The sequence below is a fragment of the Oculina patagonica genome, chromosome 9 (assembly GCF_052425735.1).
Source record: "Oculina patagonica isolate OP01 chromosome 9, crgOcupat, whole genome shotgun sequence".
Lineage (NCBI taxonomy): Eukaryota > Metazoa > Cnidaria > Anthozoa > Scleractinia > Oculinidae > Oculina > Oculina patagonica.
In genome coordinates this window covers 24151405-24166675 of record NC_135766.1, presented here as the reverse complement: position 1 = coordinate 24166675, position 15271 = coordinate 24151405, and the positions used below count along the sequence as shown (strand labels likewise).

At 37.9% G+C, this 15271-nt stretch overlaps 2 protein-coding genes and 1 long non-coding RNA gene across 3 annotated transcripts; 1 reads left to right on the top strand and 2 right to left on the bottom strand.

Annotated features, from left to right (window-relative positions):
• Positions 1 to 684: 684 nt before the first annotated feature.
• Positions 685 to 4466, bottom strand: LOC144665499 (uncharacterized). The gene is made up of 3 exons (XM_078526730.1): positions 4226 to 4466; positions 2369 to 2506; positions 685 to 1028 (listed from the first exon to the last, which is right to left on the bottom strand). The coding sequence occupies exons 1-3, from the start codon at positions 4410 to 4412 to the stop codon at positions 736 to 738; spliced, it is 618 nt and encodes a 205-aa protein (XP_078382856.1). The 5' UTR covers positions 4413 to 4466; the 3' UTR covers positions 685 to 735.
• On the top strand, positions 4411 to 13097 carry LOC144665498 (copper chaperone for superoxide dismutase-like). The gene is made up of 9 exons (XM_078526729.1): positions 4411 to 4530; positions 5042 to 5114; positions 6341 to 6472; positions 6681 to 6760; positions 8139 to 8245; positions 8873 to 8933; positions 10738 to 10815; positions 11731 to 11834; positions 12112 to 13097. The coding sequence occupies exons 1-9, from the start codon at positions 4411 to 4413 to the stop codon at positions 12242 to 12244; spliced, it is 888 nt and encodes a 295-aa protein (XP_078382855.1). The 3' UTR covers positions 12245 to 13097.
• Positions 13098 to 13697: 600 nt separating this feature from the next.
• On the bottom strand, positions 13698 to 15010 carry LOC144665500 (uncharacterized). The gene is made up of 2 exons (XR_013572969.1): positions 14729 to 15010; positions 13698 to 13896 (listed from the first exon to the last, which is right to left on the bottom strand). It is a non-coding gene; the product is annotated as an uncharacterized LOC144665500 (long non-coding RNA).
• Between the last annotated feature and the right edge of the window lie 261 nt (positions 15011 to 15271).

The following is a 15271-nucleotide window of genomic DNA, read 5'->3' as shown; positions in this document are numbered from 1 at the left end:
TTTGGTGCTTGAACTAGCACCAGAACTTGTGTGCTTGAATACTCTGGTGGAACTCGGTCCCTTGACACTCCTGTGAGCGGGCCCGTTGTTCTCCAAGCACCTTGGAGTCAGATTTTGGTGGTTGCCGCTCCCAGGGTTGTCATGGTTACCATTCACGCTTGCTAGTGGCTCCCACATAGTTAGGTACCATCCCCACACTCATCTATTGGTGATGAGTTTAAATGTGGCTAACTGAAATTTAGGCAAGGTTAAACTCGAGACAATCTTTGCTGGCCAGCAGCTGCTCCCCTGAAGTTGGGGTGGCCTCAGGGTTTATTCAGGGGTTTCAGTAAATTTACAGCTCTCCTGTGAAGGTCAAGCCATTTCGCTCGCGTTGCCTTTGGAGCAAGTTTCACCTTTTTCGCCATTTTGTTCCCACCCACCCTTTCCCATAGGTAAGTACTGGTAAGAACTTAGTTTTTGCCTTCCACTGAGTTTCCTCTCTCAGTGTGAATGTGTTTGGTGGTTGCCGCTCCCAGGATTGTCATGGTTACCATTCACGCTTTATGGCGGCTCCCACATAGTCTCAGGCACCATCCCCACACTCATCTATTGGTGAGGAGTTTAATGAAGCGTTTAAACAGAATATAACCGGATAATAAACGCTTCTAGAGGTTAAACGAAAATTTGTTAGTGTATGTTTTCTCGTGTGAGGTCACAATTTTCTTTTCCCTTGGATTGACCTTCTCTGTAATTTTACCCCTGTTTTCTCCAACCTCCCGACTTCTCAAAGCAACTCTTCTTTCCCCTGGAGATTTGAGAAATCGGGATTCTACTGTACTTGTTATACAATACAGAAGAAATTACATTGTACATGACTTGTATGCGTTTGTTTGACAACTGAAAACTACCAACCTCACTACAGAACAACAAACTGTCTGCAAAGTGAATATTGTGCTGCGTCAGGATGGAGTGATTCAGTCCAGATCTCTCCATGTTGCTCAGCAAGATCAAGAAGTCAAATTGATAGCCATAGTGTGCACACAATACTGAGAAACAAAATTAAAATAATACGTTATTGTAGTCAAATCCCCAAAACTCAGTCTCAATATTAATAATATATTAAATTAATATTTTGAAGATGAAAGCTAACATCCCCTTTTACTCTGAGGTTCATGTAGAAAACAAACTTTAGAGAACTCTGGGGTTAGAGAAAACTATACCACTTCAGGCTTTTTTTTTCTTTTTTTCATTGTTTTTTTTTTCTTCCTCTTCCTGTAAGTGGTTTTGTTCGCCTTTGAGTTGACTTTGTTCTTGCTGAAAAAGTTTCCACCAAAGTGTCAAGTAATGTTATAATCTTTAACTTAAAGTGTTCATTAACAGAAGTCAAGTTTTTTTTTATTATCAGACAGGAAATCTGTCCATGTGTTCTTGGGCAAGACACTCTTTTCGTACCTCTCCCCACCCAGGTGTATAAATAGGTGCCAGCAAATTTATTGCTGGGTAACCCTGTGATGGACTAGCATCCAATCCAGGGGAAGCCTCAAGCCAAGTGACCCATATTGTCGGAGCTTATCACAGTTTTGATAGCGTTAAGCGGCAAGGAAAATTTCTAATTCTCCCTGGATGGGATGCTAGTCCATCGCAGGGTAACCCCCCCCCCCCCCTAGCATTACAGGTATTTCGCCGGTACCCATTTACACACAACACAGTGACCCCGGCCAGGACTCGAACCCGGACCGCTTAAACAGGAGTCTGGCACACTAACCATTATGCCACCACGCCTCCTGATCTAATCCCAGGGAGGAGTATGTAATCACGTGTTATATTTAAACTTCTACTCATCACTTTTAAAATTATTCATGGACTCTGCCCGGCCTACTTGTCTCCCCTCCTACAACAATATCGGCCACAACGGAACTTACGCTCATCTTCTAAACTACTTTTTACTGTCCCTACTGTGAACCTTGTGACATACGGTGAACGTGCCTTCTCTTTCTCTGCACCTATACTATGGAACAGCCTACCGGACTCTCTCAAAAATGCACCATCTCTTTCGACTTTTAAATTTGCACTTAAAACATTTTTGTTTCGGAAATTTTATTGTTGATCTATTTTTATTGGCTAACCTAGTTTTTATGTAACCTTAATTTTTTTCCTTTGATTAGTTGTTTCACTTATTTTATTTTTTAGTGTCTTAGAAAAATTATAGCGTTATACTATTTAGTTTTAGCTAATTTTTTAATAGAGAAATGTAAGCGCATTGAGTTTTTTTAAATGCGCCCAAAAAACCTTATTATTATTATATTATTATTAGGAGTAGAAATATGCCTATATGCTATTGAAACCAGAATAAGCTTTATATTTTACCTTAACTGTACCCCCTTACCTGGCAAGAATGGTGTCCCATGTCTTTTCTTTGCTAGCTTAACCATGTCATCTATCCATGAGACAAACTTCATCAGAATCTCTTTAAAGCATGGCTTGTTTTTGAGGTCTTGCTCTGATATTTCACATTCTCTGGTAGCTAAAAGTTGCATAAAAATAGCACAAACAGTTACATAAAAAGTTTATATGTTTTCTTAATCGTAAGTGGTCTACTAGTCCAGAGCTGAGCTGTGATTTCCATTGCATGAGGTGACTACAGTGTAGGCTGACTTAAAAAAATTGCTAGAAATTGAGGGGTGTTGAATGGTAAATGCGAGACTTTGCGAGACTGATATCTTTTCTGCGAGCCCGAGACCTTTTTAGCCTTGCAAAAGAAATAGAGACTCCGAGAAGATGTCAAAGAAAAATTCGAGATGACGAGACCCCTGAAATTTGGCTAAAACTTTGCAAGACACGAATTTTTTGAAGGACCATTCATCACCCCTAAATTGATTGTGGAAATCTAATTGATCTATCAATATCAGTCAAGAACAATATCCAGTAGTTTTGATATCAATAAGGTCTAGTCATTCTATCAGTTCAGTACTTGGGAATAGTCCACTAGCTGAGCACTGTGATAATCTTTTGGCTCGTGGGATTTTATAAAATAATATTTAATTGAGAACTTGAATAATCTGTAACTAAATCAATAAAGGACATGACGCAAATTAATTAAGGGCTTATTTTGTATTGGCATCTGACATTATATAAACAAGTAAAATTGAATGTCAAGTGAAATTATTTTAAACCCTATTCAATATAACAGGGAAACTAGATACTATATACTAAATTTTATCCAAGTCAAAAAAATACAATGTATGCCATCAACTTAAAATGGAAACACACATAAGATGACTTTTTGTGATACTGCTGCCAATAATTATGGATTGTAATTTTTTTATTGAGACTTTGCCAACAATTTCACTGTCTGAAGAATAATCTACAGGTAATATATTCTTTAAATACTTTCTCAGGAAGTTCCCTTAGAATATACACAATTTCAACATGGAAATAACATTTTTTTCTTCAATTCAATTAATAAATTGATTGAATTTGAATTTGAATTGCAGGTGGCATTTGCCTTGAATTAAATAAAAATAACAGGAAGTTTCGGCGAAATTAATTGAATAAATTTACAGTTATTCTTACTTATTTATATTCGCCTTTGTTCTCAAAATCACATTATACTGTACTTTCAACAGTTTCAACAATATCATCTTCTGAAAGTAACACAATTATTTCATCAAGTGATTTAAGGAGAAAAGCCAAGAAGACGATGCGACGCATAAATGCATTATCTCCACAATTCTCGCAAACTGAAAGGACGCTTTACTCCTCATGAATACATAACGAAGCTTGTGTTTCTGCATGGCGTTACCGACATGCCGGAAATACCATCATACAAACGCCACGCGTTTAATTTGGGATAATCTCCAAGAAAGAATTTATGAAAAAATAAAATTGCTTTCGAATCCTTTCCCGGTACATTACACACTAAAACTAGTCAGAGCTCATTTAGCATCGGTATTTTGTGACAAAACCGAGTTAAAAGAAGATAATTCAGCGTTCGTGATACCTCGCATATTTCTTCGGACGCGCCATCAACAATGCGGTCTTATGCAAAGCTACATCGAAAACCCATTCTTTGTTTACTCTTTATCGTATTAAACTTTCTCCTGTTTCTACAAAGCTGGTTAAAAAAGTCAAAGAAAAACGAAACTTCCTTTCTTGAAAAATATCGGCGGTGTCAAAAAGGTCACAAATATTTGCTGACTGGGTAGATTTTTGCGCTAGCTTGTGACGCAAGAGCTTCACTTACCGAACGCACAAAGTGGCTGTTTGGTATTAATCAGAGATTGAAACGAGCCTTTCACTACATCAGGGTGGCACTTGGCAGCAATTTCGATAATGTCTCCACGGTACACATTCCCGTTAGCGGCTTCACTGTCGTAAAATATTACCAAGGGCTGAATTTTCGCGTCTTCCTTCGCCATTTCCTCCGCCATGTTCTTTTTTCCCGGGCTTTGTAAGCAGCCTCGTCTCCACGGCGATACACTCGACCCAGGCTTGCTCTGTTTTAGCTATTTCAAAATGGCGTCCAATGTGAACCCCACGACCACGAAGGTGAGTCAAGTTTTCTCCTTTCCCTGAATTTTGAGCTGGTTTTAAAGGCGTTTATTTCTGTTTTATTTGATTTAAAAGTATTTTAAAACAATTATTATTTCATCGTAGTTATCCAACGCATAATTTTGTTTTAGATTTTATATTTTCCCAAGGGTAGGACCCAGATTTTAAGATTTTTAAAATTCCCCCATAAACCCCAAAGTAGTCTTAGGAATTCTCTATACCCAACCCTTCGAACCTCTAACAAATTTTTGAATACCAGGGGGTGAAGATTACATGCAATCCCCTTGTATTTTCGGCACCAAGACATATATGCCACAGTGCATGTGTTTGGCAGAGGGGAGGGGAGGGGGTGGGAGGGGTATCAACAACAAGGGGAAGCAGATGCAATTTTACTGATATGCTTCTGATTTTAATATATCACTTACCAAACAAAGTTTAGAGGAAACAGAAATTTAACCAATAAGAAAATATCAAGTAAATGTAATAGTCATGTGTGGTTTGTGTTAAGATGGAGTTCGCTGTACAGATGACGTGTGAGAAATGTGTAGATGCAATTCACAATTCACTTGATGGAGCAGAGGGTATGCCTGATTACTATTAATGAATAGGGAAAATAACTAGTTATTATTATTAGTAGAATTCTACTAGTATTCTACTACAAATGCAACAATCTGATTGGTTGAGATATTCGTATACTATCAACTGTTGGCATTCAAGTTTGTACAAGCTCGGTAGGTATGAATATTAATTACACCAATCTCATTCAAAGAGCCTGTTTCCACTTGACCAGCAGTCGGGAAACTCAGGGGCTCTGGGATAATCCAAAACCGGTACCAAGAAATCCTGGTTCCCATTTGATTGCAGGGTTGGAAATTAGCGCTCGCCCACTCGCCCAGGCGAGTGTGAAAACAGTCGGGCGAGTACAAATCACAGATCACTCGCCCGTTTTGGCGAGTATGATTTTCAATAAATTATTCAAAATAAGGGTTACCTTTTACTTTCCACTTTAAAATAATCTACACTATCTACAAGCCGATAGCTTTCCAACATTTTGAAATCTCCAACAAGGCAGACAAGGTTGTGTTTGCGTTCGTAAACATTCAAAAATGGCTTCTGTTTGGTGATTATTACATGATGGACGTGCTTGTAGAAAGTAATACCTCTGGTCATAAATAAACTGACTCATCCACCGAGCCGCGAAACAAGGCAAGATGGCTATTTTCCCGCCTCTGTTTCTGTACAGTTTCAACACAAACTACAGGAATTTAGGAATACGTATCAAATAAAACTGCATTTCAACTTTTGAAGTAAGTGTGCTCGTGTTTTTATCGTGGAGTAAGGTCAATTTTTGTCGATTTTTCGTCGAAGAAATAAATTTCAGTCTGTATCGCGATCGACCACCACGGTAGCAAAGCGTGATAGAACATGATTAAAAATTTAAGTTGTACATTTTATAAGTGGGCGGAGGGGGGCTAAATTTTCTCTTTAGGATCCTGGGCGAGTGAAAACTGATCTGGGCGAGTGCAATTTGAAGGTCACTCGCCCAGATGGCGAGTGCTCCGAAATTTTAGTTTCCAACCCTGTGATTGTGTGTGTGCACCAGAGATTGTGGTGAAACGATCAAGTTTTCAACAGCCAAACAGATTGGATTGTCTTTTGGCAGGCTTTCAGATTAGCCCAGAGGCCCCGATCCCTGACACAGGCTCAAACCAAAAACCTTCCTTTAGGGGTACATGGATATTTTCTGGAACAACACGTTAGCTTTAGACTAAATGTATACAGCTGATGTTAGCACATTCTTCACTAGGGGTTAAGTCATTCACAGTGGATCTGAATACAGAACAAGTCATTGTAGAGACAACACTATCAACAGGGCAAGTCCAGAAGCTGATAGAAAACTCAGGAAAAATGGCCATATTACGTGGACTTGGTGCCGCAGGTAAATAACCAGTTCAAAGTTGTAATCACACTTGTGACAACATACTATGGAATCTCAATGGATCCATTGTGAAAATCTGGCTCAAATTAAGTGACAAAAATGGGCCAGTTAATGAATTTCTTCGAGTTGATTTATTTTGTTATTCTCATCACTATCTGCTTGACAACATATTGATGAAGTAACAAGAAATTAATTTTTGATGATGTAGGTACACAACCCAAGCATTTAGGAGCTGCTGTGGTTGAGATGCGTAGTGGAAGCATTCTTGGTGTTACCAGATTTGTTCAGGTATAATTATGTAAATGTTGGTGCAAACACCATACTGTCATCATCATTATTAGTCAGTTCACAAACAGAGTTCAATATAGAAGAAAATAAAAATTTAATGGCCACACAGGGAAAAGTTGGGTCAGATAGCAGCTCTCACGAGGTCTCACATAAATGGCTTGTTACCCTTAGAGAAAACAGGGAGACAAACAACAGGAACAATGCCGCTAGCTCCCAAAACAATAGCAACTGCTACACTAGAGGACCAGTAGAATTTACAAGCTGATGGGAGCTGCTACACTGCTAGAACAGTCAGGATGTTTAACATTTATTCATGGAAATTGTAAAAGTTTTGTCATTGTCATCTTCTGGGGCATTTTATTCTACAATAATTGTAGAAATTATTGCTGCAGGTTTTGATCAAAAGTTTTTCTGGCTGATAAATATGATTAATATATTACTCTGGCCAGTGAAAATCATGTTCTGCAAAAGAAATAAATTTATTCAACGATTTTACAGATGACATTTTTACACTTTGTAAAAATAAGTGAAAATTAATCAGTAAAATGCGCTTGAGTATTTTAATAGGCCTTATGCATGATAACGTCATTAGCTCAAAATTCACCACCAAGCCTCGTTTGCGCGAATTATTCTCAACCCTCTGCGACCATCATGCAGTTTTCTCGTGGGTATTCTTTTTATCTTTGCTGCCTTGGGAATTTGTTCACGTTTAAATTTACAAGTTTGCACTTCGAAAGCGAGGCTTGGTGGTGAAACTAGCCAGTCTGACGTAAACATGCATAAGGGCTATTACAGTTGATTCCAGATTTCTCGAACCTCCAAGGGAAATGAAAATTGCTTTGAGAAATTGGGAGGTTCAAGAAATCGAGGGTAAATATTATTTACAGAGGTACTATCCAAAGGAAATTAAAATTGTTTCGAAAAATAGGGAGTTTCGATAAACCAAGGGTTTAAAAAATCAGGACTCAACTAATTAATAATGGTCAGTGAAAATTATTTTTACTACTGATTACTGTTGTCGTAAAAAATGTTGTGGTTATTCATCGTGGTAGAGTACAATAATAAAGTATTATTTCGTTTGTCTCACGATGTAGTCACGTGTGATGGAGATCGCGACGTTTCGACTGCATACTGCTAGTCTTCATCAGGCGATAAGGTCGACTGGTTGTGCGTTAGCTAGAAAACAGCTGTTGAAAACCAACCAATCACAGCGCAGCCGTGTGCTTTATAAGCTAACGCACAACCAGTTGACCTTATCGCCTGATGAAGACTAGCAGTATGCAGTCGAAACGTCGCGATCTCCATCACACGTGACTACGTCGTGAGACAAACGAAATAATACTTTATTATTGATTACTGTTGGTTCTGTTATTTTTAGGTATCTGAGGATCTGTGTGTAATTGATGGTACAATTGATGGACTTACTCCTGGACTTCATGGGCTCAACATTCATGAGTTAGGAGATCTTTCACAGGGATGCGTGAGGTGAAAGAAGTACAAAACATTATCATTAATAAAAAAATATTATACCTCCTACTTTAAGAGAAAGATCATCAAGGGACTAATTATCCAACAAAAGAACCCAACTTTGAACAAACAAGTTAATTGCTATGTTGCGCAGTTGTTCCCTTCGGGAATAACTTGAGTAAAAAAACGATGTTAATCACGGACGGCTTTTAACCCTGATGATGACAACAAGTCGAAAATGTTCGGTTCCTTTTTAAAATTTTATAACCTTTTTTAGCCTTGTAAATAATATTTTTACCTTTTTAGCGAACATTATGACAACATTATCATTAATAGTCACTGACTATTTAGCTAAAACTTATACTTGACGACTTGTTGTCGTGAAAATGTATGGACAAAAATGACAGTTTTCTAAGAGGTCCACACTTTGCTGTAGATTATTTATTGTCTGGTTACTCAAATGTTAGGTATTTTTTTAAAAAGTATCACCATCCTTTGTTCTCAATAATTAATCTTTTTTAAACAATTTCCTCCTGGTACAAAATAGTCTGCAATATTTAACAAATAAAGATATAAGAGATATAATATTTTATTTATTAAATTTACTAATCAGCTATGAATTGATTTTAATTTCTTAAATGTCAGCACTGGTGATCATTACAATCCCAGAAATTGTAGGCATGGAGCACCAGAGGACAGTGAGAGAGTATGTATTTCAGCTCACTTTACAACAGACAGCACACATATGAGCCATTAGGTTTATTTTGCATGTTTTCGGGCAAGCACCAGAATACAGTATATAAAAAAAAACGACACTACACTACATACAGCCATGTAAAGTAAACAATATAACTCTACTTCATCCAGTAATCACTATCACAGTGCATTACAGCAAAACAAATAATGAGAGCTGAGCAACCACTTACAAAACATTGTGGTTAGAACAGTGGCTTGAAAAAACCTGCCGTAAAAAACCCCGTGGGGGAAAAAAGACAGATAATCTGGGTAGAAACCAGGCTCAAGCTCTCACAGCCCATTCTACAAGGCTATAAACATTTAAAAAACAAATTTAAAATTCTATCGAGTGGTATCGGGCTAGAATGTTTGCCCATGTGCAATTCCAAGCTTAAATATTCACACACCATTACCCACGATGCTACTGCACTCAGGCCCAGGGCCTGTCGCTCTTGTGCTGCAGAAATATTCAATTTCCTGCTAATTCGTATTCACTCAATCACCAGAAATTCCATTTTTCGCTTGTTTAAAGTCAGGCATTATAATTTTCTCGAGTGAACGTATTAAAATCAATTTGTCTTTACTAATGGAGGGCTAAGTCTAACTGAGGAAGGAGAATAGCGGTTAAGTTGGGTAATCTCGAACCACATTTTTGTTAACTCTCAAGGGACTGTTTTAATTTCTCAAGGGAATACTTTCCACTGTGGGTGATCAAAGTGCGTGAGTGTCACTCTATAGTTGTGCTTCAGCGCTTCTGTTCTTGTAGAAAAAACGTGACTTGTCAAATTTACAAACGTTATATAACAATTAAAAACGTGAGTAGCCCAAATCGTATGTGACATAACCAATTAAGAATGTGAGGGGTTCAGCGCTCGAAGGCAGCAAAGTTTAAAACGATTAAGAACACAATTTGTACTAGTACAAGTCTTTAGGCGCTAATATTAATTTAACCTAAAACGATTAACAACGCAAATTTGTACTGGTACAAGTCTTTCACACACTAAAACGTTGCAAATAGTTAACCAAAGGGAACTCATTTCGTGACAATTGATTATTTCTGCTGAGTTGCGCAATTTAGAATTGCAACATTCAATGCAGGTGTGAAGTGATATTTACAAGTTTTTTTGTAACCTGTTGTGAAATTACTTCCGGTGGAAGCAGTAAACACTAAAAGTTTTTGCTTCTGTTCAGAAGTTAAATCATCAAAATTAGAAAAAAAAACAGCAACTGTTTTACTGGAAATGTAGTCGTTAGAAATGGCATGTGTAGCCGTAAGGTAAAGAATAACGCGAGGAGAAGCGGCTTTTGGTAATATCCAAACGAAAATTTACTTCTCAATGTGGGGTTAAGATTACGTGACGAGACAAAAGGTAACTCTGTCATGCGTAACCTTTATCGGGAACCCTGCATTAAGCCGAGTAGAAATCTTTCTAACTCGAAAGGAAACAACTATTTCGATTAAAGGCAAGCGTCAAAGTTTACCATTTTTAACCAAGCCAAAGTATATGAGTCGCAAATCGCCCAGCCAACGCGACTGACAAATACAGCATTTCCTCCACGAAAATAAAAAAATGCTTGAACTGAAAGACGTTTGAATTCTTCCATGATATGTTCGAACAACAATGCCCAGGATAAACCTTCTACTCATACTAACTTCATGCAAAAAAGTCGATATCTCAAAGAGATCTTTGATTTTATAATTATATCTTTTTTGAAGAGCTAAAATATGCTTGCCATTTAATTAATTTCCTTCTCTCACTCATTCTCACTTACAGCATATTGGTGACCTTGGTAACATACTAGCAGACAAGAATGGCAGGGCTTCGTTCCGATTAGAAGATGAAAATGTGAAGGTACTAAATGGCTATTGCTTAATTGTTTAAGAAATACCGTATTTATTCGATTAAGCGCCCTGGGCGCTTATTAAATTTTTGGACCTTGAGGGTGGGCGCTTATTCGAGGCTGAGCGCTTATTAAATTTTCACCATTTTTAGTAAGTAGTACGTTTATTTTGCAAGAAAACAATGTATAATAACTAAAGTGAAGGTGTACTCAAGCTTAATTTTAAATGTTCGTTGAAAGTTTCAGTAAAAAAACTAAAAGAAACTCGGTCTTCGGGATAGTCTCTTAGTAGTACCTAGTCAATTTTAATCTCAACTTCAACAATAATCAAAATTCCTCTTGTGCCCTCATTATAGAGGGGTGGCGGTAGGCGCTTATTCAAGGCTGGGCGCTTATTAACTTTTCTTACCTACAGGGTGGGCGCTTATTTGAGGTGGGTGCTTATTCGAGGTTGGGCACTTAATCGAATAAATACGGTAGTCCATTTCTGACTAATAATGTGAAGAATGTTCTTTATGTTCTTGTGATCTTGGGCAAGACACTTCGATGGAGAGAACACTGTGAGAATAAACTAGGGTGGAGGGTGGGTACCAGCATCCCATCTGGGGGTGGGGTGGGGGAGTACAAATATTTCTAGTATTTATAACTGACTTTTACAATATATTGAGGTTGGTAATATTTTTTTTGAGTTATCTGCCCACCACATTTTCTATTCATTAGTTACTTTTTTGTGAAGATTATTTTATTAATTTTATTAAACTTATATGACACCTTTTTTTTTTAATGAAATAATTTGCATCTTTATTCAGCCTCATGGGAGCTTTATAGTATTGCAGTTCTCTAAACTAATACTAAAGAAAATGTATGGAGACTAGTTAGGTGAATTTGTATGTTGACATTAAGGAGATAAACTGTATCTTTGCTAGGTTTGGGATGTGATTGGTCGATCTCTTGTTGTACACCATGGAGAAGATGATCTAGGGCGTGGCAACAATGAATTGTCGAAAATAACAGGAAATTCAGGCCCCGGGTAAGAAAGATGTATATTAACGACATTACTCTGTAGAATTTGGAATTTGTGTCAGATTGCCAATAGGTCGGAATAGGAGACATGGTGGCTTAATGGTTATTGTGCTGGACTCTGGATCAAATGGTCCACAGAGCCAGGTTAAGTCATGTTGTGTTCTTTGGCAAGACATGTTACTCTTGCAGTACCTCACAACCCTCCTGGCTGAGCTAAACATGGAAGTTTGAAGTGAAGAGGATTTTTGTGTATGCTAATGACTTTTCACTCCAATTTTTCACAGCTTAACATGTGGAATAATCGCCAGATCAGCTGGTCTTTTCCAGAACACCAAGAAATTCTGCGCATGTGATGGAAAAATCCTTTGGGAGGACAAACCACTTTCAGCACCAACAAGCATGCCCTCTCAGCTATAAAATCAATGTGTGTTTACTGCACAATTTAATAATATGCAAGCCCTTCCCAATTGATGGTTGCATTTTTCAGGGTTCGTACGGGTCCTGGAAAGTTCTGGAATTTTATCGTGGCACTTTCCTGAGGACTGGAAAGTCCTGGAAAAAGACTACCGGTCCTGGAAAGTTCTGGAAATTTGTTAAACTCAAGTAACACCAGAATTCTCAGAACTAGCATAAGAAATGTAAGGCAGACAGTAAGGAAAAATAATATTGAGATCTTGGGATTGAAAGGGTTAATGTGAATTTTGGAGTCTAGGAAAAATCAATCCGAGTCCTGGAAAATTGTTTGTGAAAAAAGGTACAGTCCCTGTTTTTTGCTGCCATCGGTAATCTTCTGTAGCAGACTTCTCTGGAAACAGAAGCTCACTTCAACCAGTCACGTCGGTCAGTTGTGATTGGTAGATTTCGATGCAGTTTCTTTGTTCCTGACCTTAAATTATTTATTTCTTACCATCCTAATTATGATTGACAGCAGCAAAAAACCTCAGTCTTTGGTTTTGAACTTCAAAGTTTGCGTGTAATTGAAAGGCACAGTAAAGTTAATATCTATACGTTGTTAAGCCAACAGCTGATGTAATAAAGGCATTTATCCACAAGAGGGTATCATCTTGATGAAACATCTTCAGAGTTCATTTGGTGATATCATAGAACTATAATGACACTGTAACTTGGTAAGAAGAATCTGACTTAGGATTGAACTGAAAAATGTTTAGAGGTTTGTATGATAGGTAGTAGGATCAAAGTATTAACTTATTAACATAAAAATATTGTAATTTACAACCCAAATTTTAGGGACAGGAATCATATAATCACTATCTTTAAAGACAAAGTGAATAATTACCGGTATAAAAGTTTCAATCTTTTATTGATAACATACATGTACACTGAAATATCTATACTATGTACAACATTATAATGTTTATAGACATACATTACTGCAAGTTTTAATGATAAAATGGAGTAGCGATCAGACTGATAGTGTTTATGACATCAATGTTTGTTTCAAACTGCCAAAATACAAAAGTCAGTTTGAAATGTGTATGCACTCCCACTTTATACAGAGAATCAGTAGTTTGGTTAATCAGGCCATCCATGTCAGCACCAGTTATATTCAGGACCCCCCTATAAAAACCCCCCTGAAAACAACTCCCAAATAAACAAAAATGCTTCCCTAATGGTGCAGGGAAACGGCTGTACTACTGTGCAGTATGGTGCTAGTGTGTAATATGGCTTTAATGATGCTATTTCTTGCACTGCAATAATAATTGTAATAATTTATTGTGGTTTAGCATGACTAGGTTAAATATATTATATATAAAAACAAGAAAGTTATGTATTTAAAAGTAAGCTACACTCAGCACTGATGCTAAATAATAAATAAACTAGATTTTTGGTCCGAATTCTAATTTAACGATTAGCTCTTTGTCCTCCGTTGGTCGTATTCCCTCATCCGGACAGTTCGTTCTTTCTCCCACTCCTGCAAGGCATCATGGCTCATCAAATGCCGCATTACCTGTGACATGAGATTGTCACAGTCTCCAAACACCCTGGACCCTAGCTGTTTCCCTCTTGCATCCTGAGTAACACACAGTTTGTCCACGTCTGTTTTTTGCCTGCAAAATGAATGCAATGTTGCATTTTACTCATTAATTCACAGGCAATAAAAATAATTTGAAGTAGGCAGCTGGTTTGAGTCGAGTAACTATTTGAAACAATCTTAATTACTTCAGTGTAAGGTAAAAGTTAGCCAACTTCTCTAAGGGAAGTAGAGTGAAGTTAAGCAGCCATTGCTTTTCATTGGCTGTCTGTACTTATTGAAAGCACTGAATTCGCTAAGCAACATGCTCCAAGAGCCACAGTAAAAAAGTACACTTCTGCTCATTTAAAGTTGGTGTAAAAATTCATGGTGTCAACAAATGCAACCTGTATCCTAATGTGTTATGAGAGGGCTTTTTGCATTTCAGATTTTAGGGGTCAGGGCCTGTTTTTATGGAGGAAAGTTGTCTTTGGTAGAAAGATTACCTTCCATACTGAGCCTCCACGGGTGAGAGAGCTTTTCATGCGTTTCTTTATAAATAGCTGCCAACTGTTTACCGGTATATGAAAAAATAGCAAAGCTGTCTTGGGGCAGGGAAGGACACTCACTTTGAAGATAGGGTGACCCTGGAGGGTTAGCCATTATTTTTGTTTTCAATGTAAACACTTGGCCATTTTGACTTGAATACCAGGGACAATTTTGAACATACAGGGCATGTATGAAACTGGGAGGGTCTATTTTTGGCTAGTCCTCGTTCTCATAAAATGCTTGTCAATAGATTGCTCATGGGATGAGGGTTGCCCTTCTAGAATGAACAACTTTTCTTCACACAAACAGGCCCTTTCTTTCCCAGAAGGCTTCAATTAACAAACTAGTTCATATTCAGTGGTTAATCCAAATGATCTCACCTATTGCAAACCACAATTCTCAGGGGCTGTTTACCCATCTCCACTAGTTCATTAGCAGGACTGACAGTCATTGTCGTACCCAGACACAGCATCAGGTCACATCTGGCAGCATGCTCCTGAGCAGTACTAAAAATCTCTTCCTCAAGATTGTCACGGAAATTGATGATGCTGTCAATTAGGTGTCCTTTGCATCCCTACAGTCATGAATAGCAAGGATATAAGCTGACTATTCAATATTTTTGGGAGGCATGGTGGCTTAATGGTTAACATGCTGGACTTCGGATTGAATGGTCTGGGTTTGAGTCCCGGTTGGGGTGACTGTGTTGTGTTCTTGGGCAAGACACTTGACCCTCATAGCGCCTCTCTCCACCCAGTTACATAAATGGCTACCGACAAAATAATGCTGGGGGGTACTCTGCAATGGACTAGCATCCCATCCAGGGGGAGTAGATAAGCTCCGGCAGTATGGGTCACTTGGCTCAAGGCTTCTCTTAATAATTTTATAATTTATTTTAATATTTTACCAAGTGGCTAAAAGGCGGA

Bases quoted from the DNA above. Each gene is read 5' to 3' on its own strand.
- LOC144665498 (XM_078526729.1), top strand. From the start codon at position 4,411: ATGTTCTTTTTTCCCGGGCTTTGTAAGCAGCCTCGTCTCCACGGCGAT. The intron at 4,531-5,041 runs GTGAGTCAAGTT...GTTTGTGTTAAG, and splicing joins TGAACCCCACGACCACGAAG to ATGGAGTTCGCTGTACAGAT. The intron at 8,934-10,737 runs GTATGTATTTCA...TCTCACTTACAG, and splicing joins CACCAGAGGACAGTGAGAGA to CATATTGGTGACCTTGGTAA.
- LOC144665499 (XM_078526730.1), bottom strand. From the start codon at position 4,412: ATGGCGGAGGAAATGGCGAAGGAAGACGCGAAAATTCAGCCCTTGGTA. The intron at 2,507-4,225 runs GTAAGTGAAGCT...TGCAACTTTTAG, and splicing joins ACAGCCACTTTGTGCGTTCG to CTACCAGAGAATGTGAAATA. The intron at 1,029-2,368 runs GTAAGGGGGTAC...TTTGTTTCTCAG, and splicing joins TGGGACACCATTCTTGCCAG to TATTGTGTGCACACTATGGC.